The sequence below is a fragment of the Aquarana catesbeiana genome, linkage group LG04 (genome assembly GCF_042186555.1).
Source record: "Aquarana catesbeiana isolate 2022-GZ linkage group LG04, ASM4218655v1, whole genome shotgun sequence".
Classification (NCBI taxonomy): Eukaryota; Metazoa; Chordata; class Amphibia; order Anura; family Ranidae; genus Aquarana; species Aquarana catesbeiana.
The window spans coordinates 667,615,899-667,642,520 of NC_133327.1; the positions used below are offsets into that span (position 1 = coordinate 667,615,899).

At 43.8% G+C, this 26,622-nt stretch overlaps 1 protein-coding gene across 1 annotated transcript in view; it reads left to right on the top strand.

Annotated features, from left to right (window-relative positions):
- Positions 1 to 24,947, top strand: part of CHAC2 (ChaC glutathione specific gamma-glutamylcyclotransferase 2) — a 48,861-nt gene extending 23,914 nt beyond the window's left edge. The window contains exons 2-3 of the mRNA XM_073628561.1: positions 12,416 to 12,451; positions 24,206 to 24,947. Coding sequence (XP_073484662.1) covers positions 12,416 to 12,451; positions 24,206 to 24,589 — 420 coding nt within the window. The 3' untranslated portion in view covers positions 24,590 to 24,947. The remainder of the gene's footprint in view (positions 1 to 12,415; positions 12,452 to 24,205) is intronic.
- Positions 24,948 to 26,622: the final 1,675 nt, after the last annotated feature.

Below are 26,622 nucleotides of genomic sequence, written 5' to 3' on the forward strand. Positions count from 1 at the left end.
AATTTTCATTCAAATTTTTGACCTTTAAAATTAACCTTCCTCTTAGCGATTACTACAACTAGAAGAGTGAGGGATTTGCATGGTCTATCCATTAAAGAACCCTTTTTATTGATCCCACCAGATAGGATCATCCTCAGGCCAGATCCTTTGTATCTGCTCAGTGTGTCTTCAGCGTTCCATAAGACACAGGTAATAACCATACCATCCTTTTGCGAAAATCCTAAGAATGAGGGGGAAAAGAGGTTTCATTGCTTAGATGTAAGGGTTAAAGATTTTAGGAGATCCAATCGCCTCCTGAACTTATTTTCTGGACCAAGGAAGGGACTTCAGACTTCAAAACCCTTGGTCTCTAGGTGGATAAGGCAAGCCATCACTGTAGCATACGAAAGCTCAGATATCCCTGCACCAGCAAAGAAAGCACACTCAACGACAGACCTGGTAACCTCCTGGGTTGAAAAAGCAGGAGCCTCCTGGGAACAAATTCATAATGCAGCCACCTGGTCCAGCCAAGACACCTTCCTGAAGCACTACCGAGTGGAGGTCCTATCGCAGCAAGACCTAGCCTTTGGTCGAAAAGTGCTACAGGCAGTGGCCCCACACTAAGGTAGGCCTGCGGATTACTTGATTATGCTCTCGTGTGTTGCCGTCCTGGAAGGTGAGATGAGAAAACCAGTGGTTAGACTTACCGGTAACTGTGTTCTACGAACCTTCCAGGACAGCGGGCCTGCTTCCCGCCCTGTTATGGGTAGAGGAAAGAAGGTATACAATAGGTGGTAAGTGCCTAAGTGTCTAAAAGACCCCTTGTGAATCGGTTGGGAGAGTTACTTTACAATTGAGGGAGAAGGGGGAAGGTGGGGCCTTTTAACAGCTGTGAACTGATTGTGTTTCCTGTAGGGAGGAGCCTATCATCTCTCATGTATTGCTGTCCTGGAAGGTTTGTAGAAACACTGTTACCGGTAAGTCTAGCCGTCAATTTTTTACTTGCAAACAAAAAGTGTCAAAAAAAGGCCTGGTCATCAGGTGGTTAAAGGCTAAGTTCCTCTTTGTTAAAAAAATTATATAGGTTTTTTTTCTCAGAACACTGCAAAGCATTGCACCCACAATTAGGCTGGGTTCACACCAACTTGGTGTGGGAAACGCCATGATCTGTGTGCGTTTCCTGCACTGCGTTCAAATGGCAATACCCTTGGGATCCACAGTGGGTGTCAGTGCAATTTTAACGACACCTCAAATGCAGTGCGTTTGTCGGCCCCAGATCGCGTGGTACAAAAGGACCATGCGATTCGGTTACAGTACGGTTCTAGAATTGCTGCATCCAAGTCATTGGTGCGATGCGATTTGAGTCCATAGAAAATAAATGGGCTCAAATCACACCACACTGAAACACATGTGAATTGAACAGGAATGTGGTGCGGTTCATAGTGTGAACCAAACCTTAGTGGATCACAAATGCAATGTCAGGCCCCCGCAATTCTCTGCCCTAAATACGAGTATAACTTGTTGCTATGGGTGAACCTGTCCTTTAAACCTCACACTTCGGTTATAAGCACTAGAGTGCAGAGCCTTGGATTGGGCAGGTATCTGAAAAGCATTTAGCAAAATGCAAAGTGACCTTTTGTTAAAAGCCCTGTGGACACAACATGTCAGCCAGGTGTGACTGTGATATTATTGAGCTAGGCGGGGTTGACACGAAGTTTGACAGGCTGCCAATGTGTCTGTGAGCTCTGTGTATCTGCATACATTTTTACAGAAACTGTAAGTGCATCTCATATTTTAATTAATACAAACATTATACAATGGGTATAGAAAAGAATCACCCCCTTTTTAAAATAATCACATTTTGTTGCTTTGCAGCCTGAAATGAAGACAGTTTTTTGGTGTATCCAGGTGTATTTATTAGTGCAAATGATAACATCCAAGTAAATGATATAACACCATGTTGGGGGAAAAAATAAATAAACAGAATCCCTGAGTTGGAAAATAGGATCACCCCCCTTGTGTCAGTATTTTGTTGATCCACCTTTTTACTTTAATTCCAGCCTTTAATCTCTTGGGATTTGTCTCTACTAACAACTAGACTAGATTTTTTGCCCACTCTTCTTTGCAGATCTGCTCAAGTTCAGTTAAATTTGATGGTGACCGTTTGTGGACTTTAGTCTTCAAGTCATTCCACAGAATTTCAATGCTCTGGGCTCTGACTAGGCCATGCAAGGACAATCACCCTTTTCTCCTATAACCACTGTGTGGTCATTTTTGTGCGCTTTGGTGCTTTGGGTCATTTATCATGTTGGAAGTTAAACCTTCTTCCCACTGACCACTTTCTGGCAGAGGGCGGCAAATGTTCCTCAAGAACTTGACAGGATTTTGCCCCATCCATTTTTCTTCTATTCTGACAAGTGCTCCAGTCTCTGCTGCAGAGAAACCCCTCCATAACAGAATATTACCACCTTCATGCTTTAATGTAGGAATAGTGTGTTATTTGGATGATGAGCTATATTGGATTTCGGTCAGACATATCGTTGGTGTCGAGGCCAAATAATTACATTTTAGTCTCTTCTGACCAGAACACCTTTTTTTCCATGTGGCCTCAGAATCTTCAAAGTGCGTTTTTGGCAAAGCCCAGTGGTGACTGCATGTGGCCTTTATTGAGGAGCAGCTTTTTGATTGCAACCCTACCATACAAGCCACATTTGTGGAGAATTTGTGATATTGTTGTCACATGTACACAATGACCACTCTGTCATAAATTCCTGCAGCTGCTTCAGAGTTGCTGTAGGCCTCTTGGTAGGCTCTCTGACCAGATTCCTCTTGGTTCTTTCATCCAGTTTGGAGTTACGTCCTGATCCAGGGAGGGTCTATTGTACCAAATACCTTCCAATTCTTAATAATAGTCTTCACTGTGCTTCTAGCCATTGATGAAGCCTTAGAAATGTTTTATTTATATGTATTTTTTTTTTGTATCCATCTCCTGACTTGTGCCTGTCCACAGCATGATCCCAGTGACAGTGCCATGCCACCCATAGTTTGTTTGCTTCAGTTGCACTACCAGGGACTGAAATGCTCCAGGAAAGCTGTTTTCTGCACTAATCAAAATGAGCACAGTTGGAAATCAGATGGCTTTGTGTGCCATTGAGAAGGTGATTATCTATATCCTATTTTTTTGTGAGTCTTATTGAGCCCTTTAAAGGAGAAGCAGTAAAAAAAGTGGACCAGTGGCTCATTGAAGGAAATCTAAGGAGGCTGATTGCAAAGCTGTATTAGACCAGGAGGTGGGGGCACACCTGGAGAGCATGGTGGTGGTGGGAGTATTTTATTGATCATTCTTAGTATTTAGAGGGGCATTATTGGTATTCTATGACATTGATTTTCACAGTTGTTATTGTGCTTTTGAGAGAGAATTTAAATACAGAGCTACACATTTGGTTATATAACATTTTGCAAAATGTCTGTACAGTCTTAGGGCTTGTTCACACAGGCACCCATAGAGCGGTAATACAGGCCGATGAGCCTCAGATGTACCTCCTCCCATACAGCCATGATGCTTTTGCGGCAACAAAAAATTGGATCCCCTGTCGCATTCAACAGGCTTGTAACCGGGGGTGCAGTGGTTCAGATTTTTAAGGTATTGAACACAGACAGTGAGGAGGTAAATATCCCCTCCCAGCCGCCCGTCAACCACCTTCTGAAAAGGATTCCCTTGTGGGTAGCAAGGACTTCCACACATCTGGATGAGCCCTTAACGCTTCCTGAACAGCGCACGCCGATATACGTCGTCAGAATGGCACTGGTGGGCAAAAGGGCGTACAGGTACGTCCCCTTCAAGAAGCGGCGCTGCTGGCGCGTGCCCACTGCATTGATCGTGACCCAGTGTTAATTTCGTCGACTAAAACATTTTAGTTGACTAAATTAATATTATTTTAGTCGACTAAAATACGAGTAAAACAACTGAGATGACAAAAACTAAAATGCCATTTTAGTCAAAAGACTAATGCCCTGTACACATCTTCGGATTTTCCAATGGAAAAAGTGCGATCGGATTGTGTTATCGGAAATTCTGATCGTGTGTGGGCTCCATTGGACTTTTTCCATCGGAATTTCTGACACACAAAGTTTGAGAGCAGGATATAAAATTTTCCGACAACAAAATCCGATCGTTTAAATTCTGATTGTGTGTACACAAATCCGATGCACAAAGCTCAGAATAAATTAAGAGATGAAAGCTATTGGCTACTGCCCCGTTTATAGTCCCATCGTACATTTTACGTCACCGCGTTCAGAATGATCGGATTTTCCGACAACTTTGTGCGGCCGTGTGTATACAAGACAAGTTTGGCCCAAAGGAATTGTCTGTAGACCTCAGACAGGATTGCATTGAGGCACAGAGCTTGTGAAGGGTACAGAAAAAATTTTGCAGTATTGAAGGTCCTAATGAGCACAGTGGCCTCCATCTTCCGTAAATGGAAGAAGTTTGGAACCCCCGGGACTCTTCCTAGAGCAGGCAGCTCGGCCAACCTGAGCGATTTGGGGGGGAAAAGAACCTAAGTCAGGGAGATGACCAAGAACCCGATGGTCACTCTGACAGAGCTCTAGCGTTTCTCTGCGAAGGGAGGAAAACCTTCCAGAAGAACAACGATCTCTGCAGCACTCCACCAATCAGGTCTGTATGTTAGAGTGGCCAGACGGAAGCCAGATTTCTAACAAACTTCTTTCCTGTCAATATGGGGTATAGTTTGTAGAATTTTGAGAAAAAAAATGAATTTAATCCTTTTTGGAATAAGGCTGTAACATAACAAAATGTGGAAAAAGTGAAGCACTGTGAATACTTTCCAGATGCACTGTATGTCAAGCACAAGGCAAACACGGCCTTGTCGTGGCCCTTGCAACCAGTTTTGCAGCCAAGGCGTGGCAGAACTCCATTTAGTAACCTCCAGCTCTCGCCCTGCACTCCCTGCTGTCACTTGTAAACACAAAAGCCGTCTGTATTTACTAAGGGCAACTTTGCTCAGCGGCTCCAGGGTCTAAGGATCCCTTCATGCGCTCATGGCGGGGCACGATGGGGACAGATCTCTCTAGAGAGAGAACATGATCTCCCTGCAAGATGTTTCGCCTACACAAGGAAGTACTAGATCTGTGCCAGGTAAGAGAGACACAGGCTAGGAAGCTTTGGAGGGGGCTTGGGGTTGCACACTCCTGAACTCTGAACTCTGCACGCGGCGCGCCCCTGGACTCTGCACGCGGCCCGCCTCTGGACTCGGCGCGCCCCTGGACTCTACACGGTGCACCCCAGATACAACCGGCCCTTTGAAGGCAACCATACTGCTGATGCGGCCCACGATGAAATTGAGTTTGACACCCCTGGTATAAAATGTCATAATAGTGATGCAGAAGCATTGTAGTAAGCATTATAATATGCATCCTATATTTCTTAACTGCCCACTGTCTCAGTTCACCAATGCAGACTCTGGAAAGGTTATTCAACGCCAGAAAGACTGGCGTTCCGAAAGCTGGTACTTGCCTAGAGCTTTGTGTGCCCCTCTTCTCCACAATAGAAATGCAATAAAGGGCACTAGACCAAGAAAGATGAGAGCCCATGCTAACACAACCCCCGTTTAAAACAATCCGTTTACAACACAGGATATTCTTTGGATGGACTCAGAAAATAGTGACCCCTCAAATTTTTATTAGAACCAGTACTAAACTCTCCTTAAGGAGTACCTCCAGTACGTAACTGTTGCTTCCCAATATGTTTCAAGGACATCAAGCTCCAACACAGAATAAACCTTGGATGGACTCCAGAAAACGGTGACCTCACTTGTCTATATTAAATTGGTATAGATCTCTCCCCATGGAGTGACAATGTAACCATTGCTAAGCGACAACTGTTGCATTATTGTATAGAGTTCAGTACCAGTTCCAATATAGATCTATGTGCAAAGCTCTGATGGAGGATTGGTGTTGACCCAAAATGCATTTGAATGTTTTCCCAATCTATTTTCCAACAATTAAAATTGTCTTGGACTGTCTTGTCCACTTTTGGTCTGGTGCTCCTTTCTTTATTTTGAGCTACTGTTGGGTGCCCATTGAGATGAGCCTTGCTGTGGTGGAGCTACCTCGCCATTGAGGTTGAGCTTGTTTGATGTTTTTATTTCTCTTGGACTACATGTACAAGTTTGAAGGTTCCTAGTGCCTTATTCAATATGTCCTAGACCTCTTTTACCCATGATCGTGCCTGGTCAGTGATGGGCCACTGAGGTAAGAGACGATGGCCTTGTTTGACCCTTATGACAAAGGTACTGGACTTTTCTTAGAACTTAAAGTGGTTGTAAACCTTAGACATGAAATGGGAACTAAGCATAACCCTATATAGTGTGTACTTGTCTCAATCCGTAGCATCAAGTGTAATTTCTGTCTGCTGCCTCCTTCCTCTGCTATCTGCATGATGTGCTTCTGAAGAGTTTTCTTGACACCAAGGGAACATTGGTGACGGGAGGGACCTCCAGCTGATTGACAGCCTCATCTCTGTGTGCTGTGTGTGTCCCTTCCCTCCAATCGGCTCTCAGAGATCTCTTCACTGAGCTCTGTAGAGTGTGACTTCAGCTCTCAACCCCTTATTTTTCTGACCGCTCAGACAAGCTTCATATATTTTGCACTTTGAACAGCTGTAGAGAAGAGAAGACTGCAGACAAACAGGTACAGCTTATGTAGTAGGATTTGTATCCTCTCTGTGTATCAGCTGAGGCCAGTCACTTCACTGGGTATATGTAAAGGTATACAACCTATCATGAAGGAAGAATAGGGGTAGCCACTGCTGACCTCCTTTTGAGAATGCGTTGATGTCTCCACCCGAAACCACCTTCCTTGACGCGTTTCACCACTGCTGGCTTGGTCACAAGGCCTGTCCTAGTGAGCAAGCCAGTGGTGGTGAAACGCCTCAAGGAAGGTGGTTTCAAGTAGAAACCTCAGTGTATGGAATTATCTATCGTCTTCTTTTTTTTTCTTCTTCTTTCTTTTTTTTTCTTCTTCTTTCTTTATTTTTCTTCTTCTTTCTTTTTTTTTTTCTTCTTCTTTCTTTTTTTTTCTTCTTCTTTATACCAGAAGCCAAGCTGAACACATGTACACTAGTATGCACTGGGAAGAACAGTGCCAATGCACAAATCACAATGCAATGCACTGTTTAATTTTTAATTTTTTTTGCGTACTTTATTAAAATGTCGCAAAGGGATTTATTTACTAAAGCTGGAGAGTGCAAAATCAGGCTCACTACTGCATAGAAACTAATCAGCTTCCAGGTGTTATTGCCAAAGCTTAATTGAACAAGCTGAGGTTAGAAGCCGGGTTCTCTGCAAAAGTGAGACTGATTTTGCACTCTCCAGCCTTAGTAAATAAACCCCCAAAGTGACATTTCATTATGTTCTGTTGACCACCTTGTAGTGTAGTATTTACATTGCATGCTGCGTCGCACAGAAGCATGGTGGTCTGGCATGATGGGGAATGAGGCTTTTTACCTTGCCTTGCATTGCAGTGGACTGTGCATTTTCCATCCACCTGGTGTGAACAAGCCCATCTGCTTCTATCTGAACATGCTCAATACAGATCTAAATGAATGCTGACTGAAGCTTTAGATAAGCTTTAGCATGGTTTTAGCACGTTTCAATCAGTGCTTAAAGGGGCTATAGAGGGTCCATGACCCCTGTGTAAAATCTGCTACATCACTGGTAACAACCACAGGTTTAACCACTTCAATACTTTCGCCCCTTCCTGCCCAGGACAATTTTCAGCTTTCAGCGCTGTTACACTTTGAATGACAATTGCGCGGTCATGTAACACTGTACCCAAACTAAATTTTTATCATTTTCTTCCCACAAATAGAACTTTCTTTTGGTGGTATTTGATCACCTCTGGGGTTTTTATTTTTTGATAAACTAAAAAAGACCAACAGCCGATTGGCTCTCCCTGTCGGCGCGAAACGAGGAATGCCGTTTACCGGCACTTCCTGGTTCACGCTGTGATCAGCTGTGTTTGGTCACAGCTGATTACGTGGTAAGACTGACACCGCACTCGCGATCGCCGCGCTGCGCGCTTTCACGGGCGCACGCAGGCATGTTATCCTGCTGGACGTCATATGACACCCAGTCAGAGCTTTGGTGAGAGAGGTAAAGAAGAACCCAAAGATCACTGTGGCTGAGCTGCAGAGATGCAGTCGGGAGATGGGAGAAAGTTGTGGAAAGTCAACCATCACTGCAGCCCTCCACCAGTTGGGACTTTATGGCAGAGTGGCCCGACGGAAGCCTCTCCTCAGTGCAAGACACATGAAATCCCGCATGGAGTTTGCTAAAAAACACCTGAAGGACTCCAAGATGGTGAGAAATAAGATTCTCTGGTCTGATGAGACCAAGATAGCACTTTTTGGCCTAAATTCTAAGCGGTATGTGTGGAGAAAACCAGGCACTGCTCATCACCTGTCAATACAGTCCCAACTGTGAAGCATGGTGGTGGCAATATCATGCTGTGGGGGTGTTTTTCAGCTGCAGGGACAGAACGACTAGTTGCAATCGAGGGAAAGATGAATGCGGCCAAGTACAGGGATATCCTGGACGAAAACCTTCTCCAGAGTGCTCAGGACCTCAGACTGGGCCGAAGGTTTACCTTCCAACAAGACAATGACCCTAAGCACACAGCTAAAATATTCTTGAATGGCCCAGCCAGAGCCCTGACTGACCTAATTGAGCATCTCTGGAGAGACCTAAAAATGGCTGTCCACCAACGTTTACCATCCAACCTGACAGAACTGGAGAGGATCTGCAAGGAGGAATGGCAGAGGATCCCCAAATCCAGGTGTGAAAAACTTGTTGCATCTTTCCCAAAAAGACTCATGGCTGTATTGGATCAAAAGGGGCTTCTACTAAATACTGAGCAAAGTGTCTGATTACTTAGGACCATGAGAGTAAAAGCTAAAGGTAGAAATAATCAGCCTCAAAGGAGACGTACAGCCAAAGCTCGTTTGGCTGTACTTCTCCTATGGATCACAGGAGTGCAGTTTGTTTTGCACTCCTGTGACCCGTTTTCAGCAGATAGCGGGCTGAAGTCCACTTTCTGCTGACGTCACAGAAGGCAGTCCAGGCACCGCGTCATCACGACCACAGAGTCTCGATCCGCCGGATCCCTGGACCAACACCCAGCTCAGCCTCTCAGACAGTCACTGAGAGGCTGAGCCAACCGCCCCCTCCACAGCCTAGAGTTCCAGTGCGCGAGGAGGGAACAGAAAGCTGTGACTGACAGTCAGCAGCTCTCTGCTCATGGAGCTATGAGAACAGAGTGATCGGCGGTGTTCGATTGCTTGGCTCTCAGTGTTAGAGGCTTCGGCGGACAGATGCAGCATCAGATTAATGCTGCATCCACCAAGGTAAGTATGATTCTTAAATAAAAATGATAAAAACGACCCAGACTTCTCTTTTTAAAAGAGAAGTACGGATTTTTTTTTTTTTTTTTGCAGAATCATACTTGCCTAGGTGGGTGCTGCATCTGTCCCCTGCCAGCTCTAACCCCCTGAGAACTGAGCGATCTAACACTGCCGATCACTCGGTTCTTAAGGCCTCCTGAGCAGAGAGCTGGTGACTGTCAGTCACCGCTCTGCTCTGCGCCCCCCCCCCCCACTCACTGGAGCACTGGGCTGTGGGGGGGGGGGGGGCGGGAGCGGCTAGCTCAGGCTCTCAGCGGCTCACTGAGAGGCTGTGTCGGGTGCCAGTCCAGGCATGTGGGAGGATCTTGACTTCATTGTCCCAATCTTTCCCGAGCCTGGACCAGCTGTGTGACACCAGCCGACAGCGGGCTGCAGCCCGCAGTCTACTGAAAACGGGCCATAGGAGTGCAGAACGAGCTTCGGCTGTACTTCTCCTTTTTTCATTTTACCTTTCACAGCCATTCACTTGCAACGGCAGCTCTATACGGCACCTCTGGCTCCCCAGGCACTGGGAAGCCCCAGGGACTATACGCTTGAGGACTTTGGAGCCTATCACTGTTTGGGATTTTATTCTTGTTCACAAATTTGTCAGATCCGGTGAAAATTTGCTCTGCCGATAGCTTAAAAGTAAACTATGCCTATTTGTAAGGTTTCATCCAACTAAGGTAGACACTTGGTATCTAGCACCTCATCCCAAGAAATCAAATATTCAAAAAATTTGTATATCCCCAGATGAAGCCAAAAGGTGAAACATGTCGGGATAGCATATGAATATCAAATCTCTGTTCAACTGAAACCCTTCCTACATAACCACCATAATGGAGATATTTAACAAAACTCACCGAATTGCTATGTTTGGTTTTTTTATCATGTTCTATATATATAGATAGATAGATATTGATATATAGCTATATTGATATATAGAGAGGGAAAAAAAACTTACATTTTAAATGCCCATCAATGCAGCCTTGTCAGTGTCATCTGCAGCCTTTTGGTTTCATCTGCAGCCTTTTGGTTTCATCTGCAGCCTTTTGGTTTCATCTGCAGCCTTTTGGTTTCATCTGCAGCCTTTTGGTTTGGTACTCGACTAGGTTCGGCTAGCTCCGCTCCGCTCACAGTCACGCCCAGTCCTGTATTATGTCCATCATAGGGCGGGACTGGGCGTGACTGAGCGGAGCTAGCCCAACCTAGCCAAGTACACTCGGCTATGTATGAATGTCGGCGGCTCTCGCTCCTCCACTCACAGTCAGCGGGGGATCAGCGTATAACACGCACCCGCGATTTTCCCCTGATTTTTGTTATACGCTGATAAATACGGTATATATATATAGATAGATAGTTTCCATTATTATCTAAGCACTGTGATAATCCCCTCCCAACCCCCCATTTTTTGAATATGCCTATTTGTATGTTGACAGAAATCCAGGTATTTACATATGAAAAGCAACCAGGATGTGCTATGAGTCTCAATTGCACAGCTTTGCTGACACACAACACCTCTAAGCAAAAGATCTGTAGGGCTGTTTGAGAGTAAAGCAGCTGATTCTAAAAGAACAGAATACAGGACTGTCCAATAAATGAGACTACCTCTACAGAAAGTAGTATGACTGTACAGGAAGAACTAATGCCAGCGCAACAGGTGGACTGGAATTTCAAGTCTTTAAGAATTCGTATGGAGACGGTCTTGGGTAATATTCCTCTTCAGTTGCGCCATACCAAGAAAGCGACTGATCCTGGGGAACCCAGAATTACTTTGGCCTTGCTGCTGACTTCAGATTGGGGAATCCTTAGACCATCAACTGTAACAGAGACAAAAAGAGAGGGCACAACAGCCTAGTGCATTATTGTGAGACCATTTATTCTGCAAAACAAATATCCAGTGTACTCACAAATGTGAAAAACAGTATGCATGACATCAGTCCAACCTCAATGTAGATCCATCACAAAGGGTGTATTATTCACGTTTCAAGGGTAGTGCCTTCTTCAGCTCTCTAAAAAAGACGGCACTGCCATTGACACACGCAAGGTAAACCGTGATATAAACTGGCATAGGTTCCCTCTGCCATAATCATCGCAGAGAACCCTGGTTTACTCCATGACCCCATCTTTTAATAAAGTTCCTGACACCATCTGGCATAAATGCAGAGGCTCAGAAGTATAGATTAGAAATATGAAATGGATTATGCTATCTTATTCCTGTTTGAAGCAGCACCATAATCACATTGGAATAACTCTCAGTGAGAATGTCCTCTTGTGGGGAGATGCTGCACACCATAGGATTCCAGTTGCAAAGCTTTTGTGGGCTCATGTTGGGTATGTTGAAAGGGATACTCCACAATGTCGTCTACATGTTTTGCCAGGAGGCCCTCAATAGAAGATCCTCACAGCTCTAGTTCTGGGGACAAATCTAAAATGTTGGCTTTCCCCTCATTTTTCTTTTTTGGGTGGCAGTGGTCACCAGTATAAATAGAGTGCGGATCTCTCCCCTTTTTTTTTTTTTTTTTTTTTTTTCTTGCTCTTTTGCACTCTTGCTCTTTAGGTCAGCCCCTATTCCTGCACCTTCACACCTTAGATCGCCCCAATTCCTGCACCTTCACATCTCAGATCGCCCCAATTTCTGCACCTTCACACCTTAGATCGCCCCAGTTCTTGCACCTTCACACCTCAGATCGCCCCAATTTCTGCACCTTCAATCTTGCTCTTTTGCACTCTTGCTCTTTTGCTTTTCCGCTTTTCTTTTCTTCTCTCTGCTCTCCCTTACCTACACTTTTTCAAATTCAAAAGAAAAATTGCCTAGAGAAGCTATTTAATAACCTTTTATATTTGCTGGGCCCTCTGATCCCTCCTGTATTAAAGTGTATTGGATTTGTACTGTCTACTCTCAAGTTGTAAAGCACTGTCAGTGCTACATAAATCCTGTATAATAATTTTGCCTTTTTTTTTTCGTTTTTGCAGCCTGGAAGAGTGGTCACACTTGTGGAAGATCCAGAGGTAAACACTTTTGTTTATACGGGTGTGGGCTCTGGTTCCTTCTGCCAACTTCTATGTTACTACTGACAAATAGAGATGGGCTCAGGCGTGTTCGGGACCCTAGTCCCAGCCCACTTGCCCGATCCCACCAGGAAGCCGACACTGCACACCGCTAATCACAGGCATTAAGACATTTCCTGGTCTGAAGCTGCACAGACTGGGAAATGTCTCACTGCCTGTGATTAGTGGTGTGCAGTGTTGGCTTCCTGGCGGGATCGGGCAAGTGAGTTGGGACTAGGGTCCCGAACATGCCTGAGCACATCTCTACTGGCCAATTGGCCCATTACTATGATAGGATGTTTCCATGGTCTTTTAGAAAGGTGTATGGGGCAGGAGGGGTCAGGCAACCTTCATCACTACAAGGAAGCCCATTGAGGACACCTCGTTTTCGGCACAGGCACTTTAAGAGTCTTTTCAACCACTTGAGTATCAGCCTGTGTAAACCTGTCCACCATTTTTAATTCATTTAGTGATATGACAATTACCCTGTCATGCAATCCTATATCCAAATTTTTTTTTTTCAGACAACTTTTATTTGATGCTATTTTTTTTTTTTAACCACCAGTATTTATTTATTTTTTTAACAGAGAGAACCACCAGTATTTTTATACTTTTAATTACATATAGGAGCAAAAAAAAAATAAAAAATACAAATAAAAATGAACCCTTTCCCTTATTTTCTGTGATAAAATCTATATAGCAAAAAAAAATGCTGCCTGTCCATAGTGTGCATTGAACCAGAAGGCCGGTCAGGAGTGTTCCAATGGGATATCTCAGAGGAATAGGGCAATGGAGTCACCTCTGAGATATCCCATTGGGACACTCCTGACCTGCCTTCTGGTTCAATGTGTTGGGCACACTATGGACAGGAAAAATTGCGGCGGCCCTGATGAAGGGGGTCCTGGTGGCGAAGTTGTGCGGGGAGTGGAGTGTTTACAAACCGAGGGTCCTTGCACATGCTACTGATGTAAGAACTCTGAATCTTCCTGGCAGAAAGTTCCTGCCCAAAAAAGCAATGTGATTCTGATATACAGTAATTTGAGGAAAAGAACTGGTTGATTGCCATGCAAGTGGAGGAGGAGAGTTGATGCTGCCTTCTGCAAAGTGCGCATTCACCAAAAGTGCAGTGAGACCTTTCTTTTAATAAAAAAAAATCCCAAGAAATTCTTTAAGTATATAAACAGTAAAAAAGGAGGACAGACCATATTGGCCCCATAAAGAAAATAAGGAAGGACATCTGGTTACAAAGGATGGGAAGATGGTCAAGGTGTTTGAATTTATTCCTCTCAGTCTTCACGAGGGAATCGGGGGGGCTTCAGTAACCAAAACTGCAGTGTTTGTCCTCATGACACAACACAGGAAGCACCTCCATGGTTAACAGAGGACAGAACTAAAATTAGATTTGGGAAACTTAACATTTAATAAATCATCGGGACCAGATGGCTTGCATCCGCGGGTACTTGGGGAACTCAGTCAAGTAATTGCCAGACCATTGTTCCTAATTTTTACAGATAGTCTACTGACTGGAATGGTACCAGCTGATTGGAGAAAAGCCAATGTAGCACCAATATTTAAAAAGGGCCCAACATACATCCCTGGGAATTACAGACCAGTGAGCCTAACATCAAAAATCAAATTTTTGGTGAGATACTCCCAATAGGAAATCACATCTAAAGGGATGCAGGGCCAGCAGCTTTCCTCATTAGAGCCCTGCAGGTGCAGCAGCTGGTTGTTAATTAGGAAACCACTCCCATTAGACTCACGATCCCACATGGATACAGACAAACACACAGGGATTTCTTCAGAAAAACAAAAGGTAGGAATCTGCAACAAAGTTGGTGAAAATCCTTGTAATGTACAGAGGTCACCCACAGGGGAATGTTTTTTTTTTTTTTTCTCAACAAAAGTGGAGTTACAGTTTAACCACTTCCCGCCGTCAAATGATGGCTGGGCGGTGCGGCTCTTGTTCTGGGTGGAGGTCACATGACTCTGGGGGGCGATCATGGCCGCGCCGTGTTGCCAGGACAAGGCGCGACCCCAATCTGTGTAAAGAGCCACGGCTCTTTAACCATGTGATTGGCTGTGTCCAGTCACAACTGGTCACATGTAAACGCAGAAATGCTGGTAATTGGCGCTCCTCGCCTCAAACTGACTGAGTTTGAGGAGAGTCGATCAGCAGCATCTCCTCACAGGGGACAGCTAGGGATGTAATTAGGGCACTGTTAATCAGTGCCCTGATTACAATTAAGTGCCCACCAGTGCCAGAACTGTGTGCCCACCACTGCCAGCAATCAATGCCAACCACTGCCCACAACTGCCAGCAATCAGTGCCCACAAGTGCCAGCAAACGGTGGCCATTAATGATGACAGTCAGTCAGTGCCGCCTATCTGTGCCCAGTGTTTATCAGTGCCCATAAGTGCGGCATATTCGTGTCTCCTCATCAGTGCCCATCAGTGAAGGAGAAAAATTACTTATTTACAAAATTGTCAGAAACTAAGAAAAAAAAAAGGAGTGATTAAATACTACCAAAAGAAAGCTCTATTTGGGTGAAGAAAATGATAAAAAAATTTTACATGGTTACAGTGTAGCATGACCGCGCAATTGTCATTCAAAGTGTGACAGCGCTGAAAGCTGAAAAATGGCCTGGGCAGGAAGGGGGTAAAAGTGCCCTGTATTGAAGTGGTTAAAGATGTTTATGCTGTTCAAGATATCAGGGATTGTTTGATTCATTTATTTATTTGCATGTGACTTGCACTTTACTATTAAGAATTTTGGTCTATATTTAAGTTGATTGGGAGGACCATGTTTGTTACACTATATACACATATACTCTTTATCTTTTGAAGTGTTGTCAGTTTGTCATATTTGTATGCAGGCACGTAAAGTGAGTTGTAAACTCTCTCATTTTTTTTTGCCTGCTCTGTGAAATTGGTTTTGTACAGAGCAGCCCCAATCTTCTTCTTGCGTCCCCCGCTGGCACTCCTGGCTTCCCCCGCCAATTGCCCACCATAGCAAGCCGCTAGCTATGGGGGCACTCATGAAGGCTCGCTCCCGTACGTCTCTGTGCATCCATAGACGCACAGCTTGGCCCACACCCTGCTTCCTCCTCATTGGCTGTAGTTAACAGCAGCAGAAGGCAATGGCTCCTGCTTCTGTCTCTGAGCTGATGAGGAGGGAGAGAGCCGAGGGAATCGCGCACATCATTGGATCAAGGTTGAGCTCAGGTAAGTATAAAAATTAGAGGTGCACCGAAAAGGGGGCAGTCCGCCCCAGGTGCCGCACATTACGGGGGTGTAATCCTGGCAGATCAGAGTCCTCCCCTCCCTCCTCCTCTCCTTGTCTCGCAGAGCCGCAATCTCCCTCTGTGTCACGGAGCTGATTGTTCGGCAGCCCCTGTAATAATGTCCTGCCTCCTGTGATGGTGTAACGAGCCCAGGGAGAAAGGCCAGTCCAGGCCTCTCCCCAGCGGCACATATGTTCTCTGAGAGAGGCAGAGGTTGGCTGGGTGAGTAATGCTTTGTTTGGAACAATTTGTTTGGGGTACTGTGTGGGTACAGGCATTAGAGGACTGGAACTACTGACTAACTTCGGAGTCAACCGTCTGGGGTCTCCTCCTGTGTTAGTCTCCTGCCGAAAGGGGAGAAATGTGACAGACCTAGCCGGGAAAGAGACTTTTGGAGGGGACTGTATGCAAGCCTCTTGCCGATCGATCGGGGGCCCTTGCATTTGGGGGAATGGTGCTCTTTGTGAGCTGTATGCCTGGGGACCATGGATTTGCCATATTGGAATAGTGGCTGATTCATAATGCTGGGACAGATACTGTTAGGAGATGCTGATGTAAATTCCAACACCTGTCTGTCTATTGTCTGCTAAAATGTGTATTGTAAATAAGTCTACTATGGGATCTAAGAGTCATTAGATCCCCATTGTTATTTGTGTTAATTAACTCTGCTATTGTGTGAAGAAGAGTCTATGTTGATCGTGATAATGTTGATTGGATTTTCTGAACTACAAGACGGCCAGTCTGGCCTAACGGTCATGTCTGAGTCATCTAGGCTGTCTAAAGGGATTAGTTAATTAGCTCATGTTAATTAGGTTAATTAGGTTACAGCTGTATTGTTAGAGTAATATGAGCAGGAGGTCTGCACCTCCACTTTGAGTGTATAAAAGCCTGTATTTTGCAATAAAAGAGAGTCCTGTTTGAACTTACATACAGCCTGCCTGGTGTTTGTTCTGAGCTATCACCACTGGACTAGAACGGCACAAAGCTGTAGTTCTAGTCCCGGAGCATCGGATGACCGAACCATCAGGCGTTGCAATCTGATTCAATAGCTGCAGAGGAGTGTCGGGAGAGTGGAACCGAGCGAGCAAGGGGCTCGTTACAGATGGCATACTGATCCAATGGCGGGAGATTTGAATCAGTGTGACGTGTATCATAGGAGGTGGGATTTTGTTACTACGGCCGCCCAGCCCGGGCAATCTAAATCCAGCTCCGTAACACAGTGGGAGATCACTGCATTTGCCGGGCACTGGTGAGGCTGGATTGCTCTCTTGTATCATGTCTGCTAGAGGTGCACAGAATGGAAATTTTGCTAATACTATTAGCGTGTTTAAAGAGGAACTGCAGTCTGCTCACATAATTTGTAATAAAAACATCTTTGCCATTCTGAATCCGACCTCCAACCACTTTGCGTATTATTTTATATATACTGTGATTCTATACTTGCCAAATATGCTGCAGAAATCTCTCCCCACTGAGTCTGGCCGGAGCCATTTTAACTGTGGGCAGCTGAAGCTGCTGCCTGTTCACTTCCTGGATTTACACCGACACACAGAGGCACACCTCCAGCTCTGCAGCTCTCATTGGCCCTCTTATGACAAATCCCCCCTCCCTTCCTGGCAAACTCTGAGAGTGAGAGAGCTGTGCATGATGTCATAAGCCTAGGCTTTTTTTCCCCCAGACAAGAAACAGGAAGTGGGCTGTATAAGGTATTTACTGGCAGAAAAAAAGTTTTACTATCCAAAGTTAAAACAACAACAGGGGGAAGAGGATTTAATAGATGGAAAGATGAAAAAATGACTGAAGTTCCCCTTTAAACGGTTCCCAACCGGCTCACGCAGATAAACTGCAGCAGAATGGCTGTCCTGGGCAAAATCCCGTATGGGTACGTCCTTCCCTTTAGTGGCTGCTAGAGGACACGCAGCTGCCGCTGAAGGCGCGCCCACTGCACGGCGGGGGACCCGATGCGCATGGCCGCCAGGCACGTTTGGCGCCGGCCATGCGCGATCGCGTGCAGGAGCGGCAGCACAGGGATTTGTGTGTTCTGTCGGGGTAGAGAAGACATATCATTTGTTCCTACTAAGTAGGAACAACGATATGTCTCCTCCCCTAGTAAGTCACATCCCCATACAGTTAGAACACCCTGAGGGAACACACATTTAACCCCTTGATCGCCCCCTAGTGTTAACCCCTTTTCTGCCAGTGACATTTACACAGTCATCAGTGCATTTTTATAGCACTGATCGTTGTATAAATGTTAATGGTCCCAAAAATGTGTCAAGTGTCCGATCTGTCCGTCGCAGTACCGCTAAAAAAATCACAGATCACCGCCATTACTAGTAAAAAATAATAAAAATGCCATAAATCTTTCCCATAGTTTGTAGACGCTATAACTTTTGCGCAAACCAATCAATATACACTTATTGCGATTTTTTTTTTTTTTTTCCAAAAATATGTAGAAGAATATATATTGGCCTAAACTGATGAAGAAATGTTTGTGTTTTTTTTAATTTGGGGGATATTTATTATAGATAAAGTAAAAAATACAGTATATTGTTTTTTTTTTTTCTTCAAAATTGTTGCTCTTTTTTTTGTTTATAGCGCAAAAAATAAATAAAAACCGCAGAGGTGATCAAATACTACCAAAAGAATGCTCTATTTGTGGGAAAAAAAGGACGCAAATTTTGTTTGGTTACAGCATTGCATGACCGTGCAATTGTCAGTTAAAGCGACACAGTGCCAAATTGTAAAACAGGAAGGGGGTAAAATCTTCTGGGGCTGAAGTGGTTAAGTTTAAAGTGGAGGGCCACCCTAAAGAAAAAAAAAATTACATCAAAATGTTCCTAAAAATCTGGAGAAAAAAGAAATTTTTTTTTATAACTTACCAGAAATGGCTGTTGCTAGGCAGATCGTCCTAATCTGCCACTTCCTACACCGCAGTGATCTTCAGTCTGGTCTCCTCCTCGCGTTGTTTTCTGGGGAATGGTTCGTGCTGTGTTCTGGGAACTGTGTGTGTCCCACCACACAGCGCGCCCCATTCACAAAGCGCTGCGTGACTCGAGCACGCGCAGTAGGAAACGGGCAGTGAAGCCGCAAAGCTCCACTGTCTGTTTCCCTTTAGTTTGAATGGCGGCGCCGGGACCCAAGAGCCGAGGGACGGGTCGGCCTCGGGCGGCTGACGTCACGGGCACCAGGGACAGGTAAGTGTGCTTATTAAAAGTCAGCAGCTACAGTGTTTGTAGCTGCTGACTTTTAAAAATGTTATTTTTTTCAGCTGGCTCACCGCTTTAAGTAAGAGATTGCAGACATGATGCGATACAAGAGATGGTCAGAGACTGCAGACTACATTTTTCTTGAGCTTTTCTATCACTAAAGGTGCCAATAATGGCCAACAATACATTTAATATTCATTTTAAGTTGATGATATTAATTAAATTTTGAATATAATACAATTTTTATATATAAAAATATAAATATTTTTTTAAAAAACTCATTTTCGGTTTTCAACTAAGTGCATCCTGCATTTACGGTTTCGGCGCCAAAGGTGCACCTCTAAAAAAAAAAAAAAATCATTATAAACACTATCGTATAATAATAAATATATTGTAATTAAATAAAATTCTATATTAATATTACTGCTATCAAATTAGGCTGATGGTTTCACTGTTCGGGATTATAACACAAAATGTGTAAGAAAGGAAGCGTTCTAATAAAAAAAAAAAAAAATATATATATATATATATATATATATATATATATATATAATATTTATTTATTTTATATATAGTAACCGCCTCTAAATGAACATGCAGTCGGTAATAAAATCCACAGGCTGATTGCAGGATAAATGCAGTTGGAATGTGGCTCGGTCCTGTTGTGCCCGGTGGTTGGTAAACACAAGCACATGCAGCGTAGGGTCATTGTTGCTTTCACTGGTTGTTCTGTCACTTTCTGTGTGCTTTACAGTTCATTAAAGTTGTCCTTATCAGACCATTATCCCTTCTATGTCCAGTGCGTTTTCTGTGTTTTTTGTTTGTTCAGATATTAAGCCCTGATTGTCACTACAAGAGACACATCCAGACAATTCCTTCCTCCTGTTTTGTTGTAAGATATTCCCATATCAACTAACATGGCAATATTTCATATATAATACTATTTACCTTCAGATATCATTTAAATTTAAGAACCTATTCTGTACAAATGCACCAACCAATGGAGAGATCTCTAAATCTGTGGTTGAGTTTTTTGAGACCAGGGCCCATTTCATTTTAACCATTTAAGGACCAGCCTCGTTTTGGATTTTAGGTGTTTACATGTTTAAAACAGTTTTGTTTGCTAGAAAATTACTTAGAACCCCAAACATATATGGTTTTTCTTCTAACACCCTAGAGAATAAAATGGCCGGTCGTTGCAATACTTTTTTTTTTTTTTGCACCGTATTTGCGCAGCAGTCTTAAAAGCGCACTTTTTTTGGAAAAAATTCACTTTTTTGAATAAAAAAATAAGACAACAGTAAAGTTAGCCCCATTTTTTTTTTATATTGTGAAATATAATGTTACGCCAAGTAAATTGATACCCAACATGTCGCGCTTCAAAATTGCACCCGCTCGTGGAATGGTGTCAAACTTTTACCCTCAAAAATCTCCATAGGCGACGTTTAAAAAATTCTACAGGTTGCATAATTTGCGGTACAGAGGAGGTCTAGGGCTAGAATTATTGCTTTCGCTCTACCTGTCACGGCGATACCTCACATGTGTGATTTGACCACCGTTTTCATATGCGGGCGCTACTCGCGTATGCGTTCGCTTCTGCGCGCGAGCTCGTCGGGACAGGGGGGTTTTAAAAAAAAAAAAAAAAAAAAAAAATTGTATTATTTTATTATTATTATACAGGATTTATATAGCGCCAACAGTTTACGTAGCGCTTTACAACTTGAGGGTAGACAGTACAAATACAATACACTTTAATACAGTAGGAATCAGAGGGCCCTGCTCCTTAGAGCTTACAATCTAAGAGGGAAGGTCAAAAGATACAAGAGGTAATAACTGTGGGTGATGTGCTGATTGAGAAGATAAATGTACAGTTGTTAGGTGGGGGCCAGATAGGCTTCTCTGAAGAGATGAGTTTTCAGGGATAGTCTGAAAGTGGATAAAGTAGGAGAAAATCGGACGGATTGGGGTAGAGCATTCCAGAGGATGGGAGAGACTCTGGAGAAGTCCTGAAGGCGAGCATGGGATGAGGTGACAACGGAGAGCAGGAGGTCTTAAGAGGAACGAAGAGAACGATTAGGTTGGTATTTTGTGACTAGGTTAGAGATGTAGCTGGGGGCCAGGTTATGGATGGCTTTGTAAGTTATAGTTAGTATCTTGAATTTAATTCGGTGACTGAGTGGCAGCCAATGGAGGGATTGGCAGAGGGGTATAGCAGACACTGAGCGGTTTGTGGGGTAGATGAGCCTGGCAGCAGCGTTCATGATGGACTGAAGTGGGGATAGCCTATTTAGAGGAGGAGGGAGTTGCAGTAGTCGAGGCGAGAGATGACCAGGGAGTGGATTAGAAGCTTTGTGGTGACATTGGTTAGGAAGGGGCGTATCTTGGAGATGTTGCGGAGATTGAGGCGGCAAGTTTTGGCTAGTGATAGAATGTGGGGTCGAAAGGTTAGTTCAGAGTCCAGGATTACACCTAGGACCTTGGCGTGGGGAGATGGGTTGATAGTTGAGCCGTTGATATTGACAGAGAAATCAGGGGAAGGGGCACCTGAGGGAGGAAATATCATGAGTTCGGTTTTGGATAGGTTGAGTTTGAGGAAGTGATGTGACATCCAGGCTGATATGTCTGCTAGTAAGTTTCTAATGCGTGAGGAGACCGATGGAGAGAGCTGGGGGGGTGGAGAGATAGATTTGGGTGTCATCAGCGTAGAGATGATATTTAAAGCCGTGGGAAGCTGACCAACTGACCCAAGGAGGTGGTGTAGATTGAGAAAAGGAGAGGTCCAAGAACAGAACCTTGGGGGACCCCAATGGAGAAAGGAAGAGGAGAGGAGGAAGTAGAGTTGTAAGTGACACTGAAGGAGCGGTGGGATAGGTAGGATGAGAACCAGCAAAGAGTACAGTCACGGAGACCAAAGGAGTGGAGTTTTTTGAGGAGGAGTGGGTGGTCCACTGTGTCAAAGGCAGCTGAAAGATCCAGAAGTAGTACAGAATAGTGTCCACTGGTTTTAGCCATTAGTAGGTCATTTGAGAGTTTAAGGAGAGCAGTTTCCGTGGAGTGTTTTTACATTATTTTATTTATGTTTACACTGTTTATAAAAAAAAAAAAAAAAATTGTGTCACTTTTATTCCTATTACAAGGAATGTAAACATCCCTTGTAATAGAAAAAAGCATGACAGGACCTCTTAAATTTGAGATCTGGGGTCAAAAAGACCTCAGATCTCATATTTACACTAAAATGCAATTAAAAAAAAAAGTCATTTAAAAAAATGACATTTGAAAAAATGTGCCTTTTTAAGAGGCGTGGGCGGAAGTGACGTTTTGACGTCGCTTCCGCCCAGCAGTGTTCTTTTTACTTCACAATTATGTTACACTTTGTATTGGTCTATCACATAAAATGAATTTACGTTTTTGGTTGTAACATGACAAAATGTGGAAAATGTCAAGGGGTATGAATACTTTTTCAAGGCACTGTATGTTTTTTTTGGTCCTTTTTCAAAACAATAAAAACCATTGAAACAGAAAAGCACAGGAATGCAAACTATATGTATTAAAATTCTGGTGGGCTCTGGGCTGGGTATCACTGTCGGAAGGGGGTTCTGAAGGTTGTTAGGGGACTCTGCAGCAAACTTGGCCATGTTGTGGGTGAGGTTTATGGAGGGGACTAGGGTCTCTCCAGGAGGCTGGGGGCTTTGCAGGGGCACTTTTGAAGACTGGAGGGAACTGTGGGGTACAATGGGAAATTATAGAAGGTTATAGGCACTGTGGAAGTTTAGGGGATCTGCAAATGGTTGGAAGCCCAGTAGGCCATAACTTGATGGTTGAAAACTGAACAGTCTATAGAATCAGAACATAAGTCTTTAGATTGTGTGTAATAGTTTTTTTTGTTTAGAAATCGCTTTGTAATGCACCCTAGCATTTTCTAGGGCCATAAGACCAAAGTACAGATGGCATGATGCTATACAGTGTACCGTTCGTGATCCCTCCATTCCGACAGGAACCAGTATTGTGCCACTTTTGGTTACATCACTCTGGGCTGTAAATAATGGGCTACCACTTGCCCTCCTGTACAGGCGGGGGCCCAGGCAGCAGGGTAAATTTGATGTGGGCAGGTAGGGTGATTGGTGTGGCAGGGGGCAGTTACTGGAACCAATCCCCTCTATGGCTCTCTGCAGCAGCTGAAAGCTGGCGTCTTCTCCTCTCCCTCCCATTGGCTTTCAGCTGCTGCAGAGAGCCACACAAAGGTTCAGTTCCAGTAATTAAAGTAAAGAAAGTAAAGTCTTTTTTTTTTTTTTTTTTTTTTACTTGTACCTACAGGTAAGCCTATAATAAGGCTTACCTGTAGGTACAGTGAATATCCCCTAAACCTTCACTGTCACTGATGTCACCGGGGGACTCGCTCTGAAGGGAAAGCATACCTGTGCTGTCCCTTCAGCACTTCATGCCTCCGTCCGTGCTTCTGCATGCATCCAGTTGGAGGGCCAGATGACGCGAACCTTGAAGGAAGACCGGGTGAAGGTGGAAGTGCCTTCAGCAGTGACAGCGATCCGCTGGAAGGCTTCGTTCTAAGGGAAGTATTTCATAATGTGCTAGTATGCAGTGCATACTACCCTGTTTCCCCTAAAATAAGACCTAGCGTGATTGGCGGTGATGGTTTCAACATAAGCCCTACCCCCCCAAATAATCCCTACCCTGTTTCCCCGAAAATAAGCCTTACCCTGAAAATAAGACCTACAAAGACTTTAACTAGGGCTTATTTGGGGGGTAGGGCTTATATTGCAGCCATCAACGACAATCACGCTAGGTCTTATTTTCGGGGAAACAGGGTAGCACATTATGCTATTGTCTTACAGGGTTTAGGAAAAAAAATGCGGTTTGCTACCGCTTTAATGTGAGTTGTTTATAACATTTTTAATTGCCCATTTCTGCACTAGATGGCACTTCCCTTTCTATACTTGAGACACGTGCGCACCGCACCGTACAGTATCGGTACTCTCCACAAAAAAAAATAAAAAAATTAAAAAATGGTATTGGTGCATCCCTAGTTTCTATGCAGAGCTGCACCAGATTTTGCACACTCCAGTTTCAGTAAATCAACCTCATTGTGTGTTTTTTGTTTTTTTTGTTTTTTTATTGGTTACACTTTTAAGGAGTACTTTTTAATGATGATGATTGCAGGTAGTCACTGAGAGATCTACTTTAACAGTATATTTTCTTCTTAACAGGGCTGTGTATGGGGAGTTGCATACAGGCTGCCAGAGGGAAAGGAGGATGAAGTCAAAGCGTACCTGGATTTCAGAGAGAAGGGCGGCTACAGGACTACATCTGTTGTCTTTTACCCCAAAGATCCTTCCATAAAACCGTTCAATGTTCTTCTCTATATCGGAACCTGTGATAATCCCAACTACCTTGGTCCCGCTCCCTTAGAAGACATCGCAGAGCAGATTCTCTATGCTGTCGGCCCCAGTGGAAAAAACACGGAATACCTGTTTGAACTCGCCAATTCACTCAGGGACCTTGTACCAGAAGATGCAGACGAGCATCTGTTCTCCTTAGAAAAGCTGGTGAAAGAACTTTTAGAGAGACACCAAAATATTAATTGTATATAATAGGAAAACAATATAGGAACCTTTTCAAAAGCTAGGTACCGGTGTATATATTGGGCTTTGAAGTGTCCGAAACACGAACGGTCAAAAGCCGCTGCTTCGCTGCAGACCTGCCCCAAAAACCACTGCTTGACCATGAAAAATTCTGATGGCTAGGGGTCACAGACAGTTCTTATTTCTGACACTGAGGTATAAGTCCTCTAGGCGTATCTAGCTGTCTTTTATGCTTAGACATAGCTAGTGATATAGTTAGTTGATTATTTTATGAAAATAATTTATTGATTCTTTTTTCCTGGGCTTATTTATAAAACCTAGTATGTGAGACCACATATTAAAGGGTGGAACATCTTTTACCTACAAAGTCTGCTTAGTTTAAAGTAACTTCAGCAAACTTTTTTTTTTTTCTTCTTCTTCTTCTTATGACACTATGGGAAAAAGCTAGTACTTCATACATGTTGTGTCCTCATATAGGAGACTTTTCTTACCTTTCTGTTTAGTCTGACACCCATCACTTCTACAGGAAGTGAGGGCAACCTCCTCCACAGGGACATAGACAACAGAAAAATCCCTACTGAGGTCCTGAAACTTCCCAGTTAGAAAATGTGTTTTTATTGCTGCCTGTGTCCCTGTTAGGGCTCATGCACATGGCAGCAAGGGGGCCATAGAGCATGCATGGGCAACCAGAAACCATTACAATGTGCAGATGTGCACTGATACTTGTGAAAAGTACATGCGCAACACACAGTGTGGATTCTAGGCATGGGCTTTACACACCAGCATACACTCGCACCTTGTAATTGGTGTCTATAGGCAGCAACTGTTGGTCCCGGAGAAGTTTATGGAGGTTCTGTGGACACTCGTGTACACTGTACAGCAGGGATCCTCAAACTACGGCCCTCCAGCTGTTGCGGAAAACTACACATCCCATGAGGCATTGTAAAACTCTGACATTTACAGACATGGCTAGGCATGATGGGAATTGTAGTTCTTGAACAACTGGAGGGCTGGAGTTTGAAGACCCTTGCTGTACAGCTTTCTTGACATCATGTCCTCATGGCTGATCCCTTAGGAGGATTCCACTAACTTTCTTTTCTGTGTGACACCCATCAGATGTAAAGTTGTGTTAACAATAATAGCAGTGGGTGTTTTTTTTCCATACATGCAAATGCATTGGGAACACTGCACAGTTTATTCCAAATCAAAAAATGAAGAAAAAGCTTTCAAATTTGTTATTAGTTTACAGAAAGTGAAGAAAAAGGAATATTCGTTTTTTCCAAAAAAAAAAGCAAAAATAGTGTCTGCATTTTTCTTTACAAACTCACACATATACTGTATAAACTTAAAGATTTAGCTTTCCTGTGAGTCACTGAACTAATATTATGTTGTATAAGCACTGTTCCTGAGAACTGCTTCACATCTGTGTTGCATGGAGTCCACAAACTTCTGGCACCTGTGAACAGTTGTAGTTGTATAAGCACTGTTAATGAGAACTGCTTCACATCTGTGTTGCATGGAGTCCACCAACTTCTGGCACCTGTGAACAGTTGTAGTTTTATAAGCACTGTTCGTGAGAACTGCTTCACATCTGTGTTGCATGGAGTTCACCAACTTCTGGCACCTGTGAACAGGTATTCCAGCCAAGGACCATTACACCACATTCCACAATTCCTCTGCATTTCTTGGTTTGACTGCATTCTTGAGGTCCCCCTACAAGTTTTATATTGGATTAAGGTCTGGAGATTGGGCTGGCCACGTCATAACTTTAATGTTGTTGGTCTGGAACCAAGATGTTGTTGCGCCATTTCTCTTTAGGCCAGTCAATGTGTTCTTTGGCAAATTGTAACCTCTTTAGCACATGTCCTTTTTTTTTTCAACAATAGGACTTTGCAGGGGCTTCTTGCCGACAGCTTGGCTTCACATTGGCGTCTTCTAAATGTTACAATACTCAAGGGTGACCTTCTTTGGTCACCCTTGAGCTGATCTTTGGCTGAGTCATTGCCATTTTGGTTATTTTTCCATCCATTCGAATGGTAGAT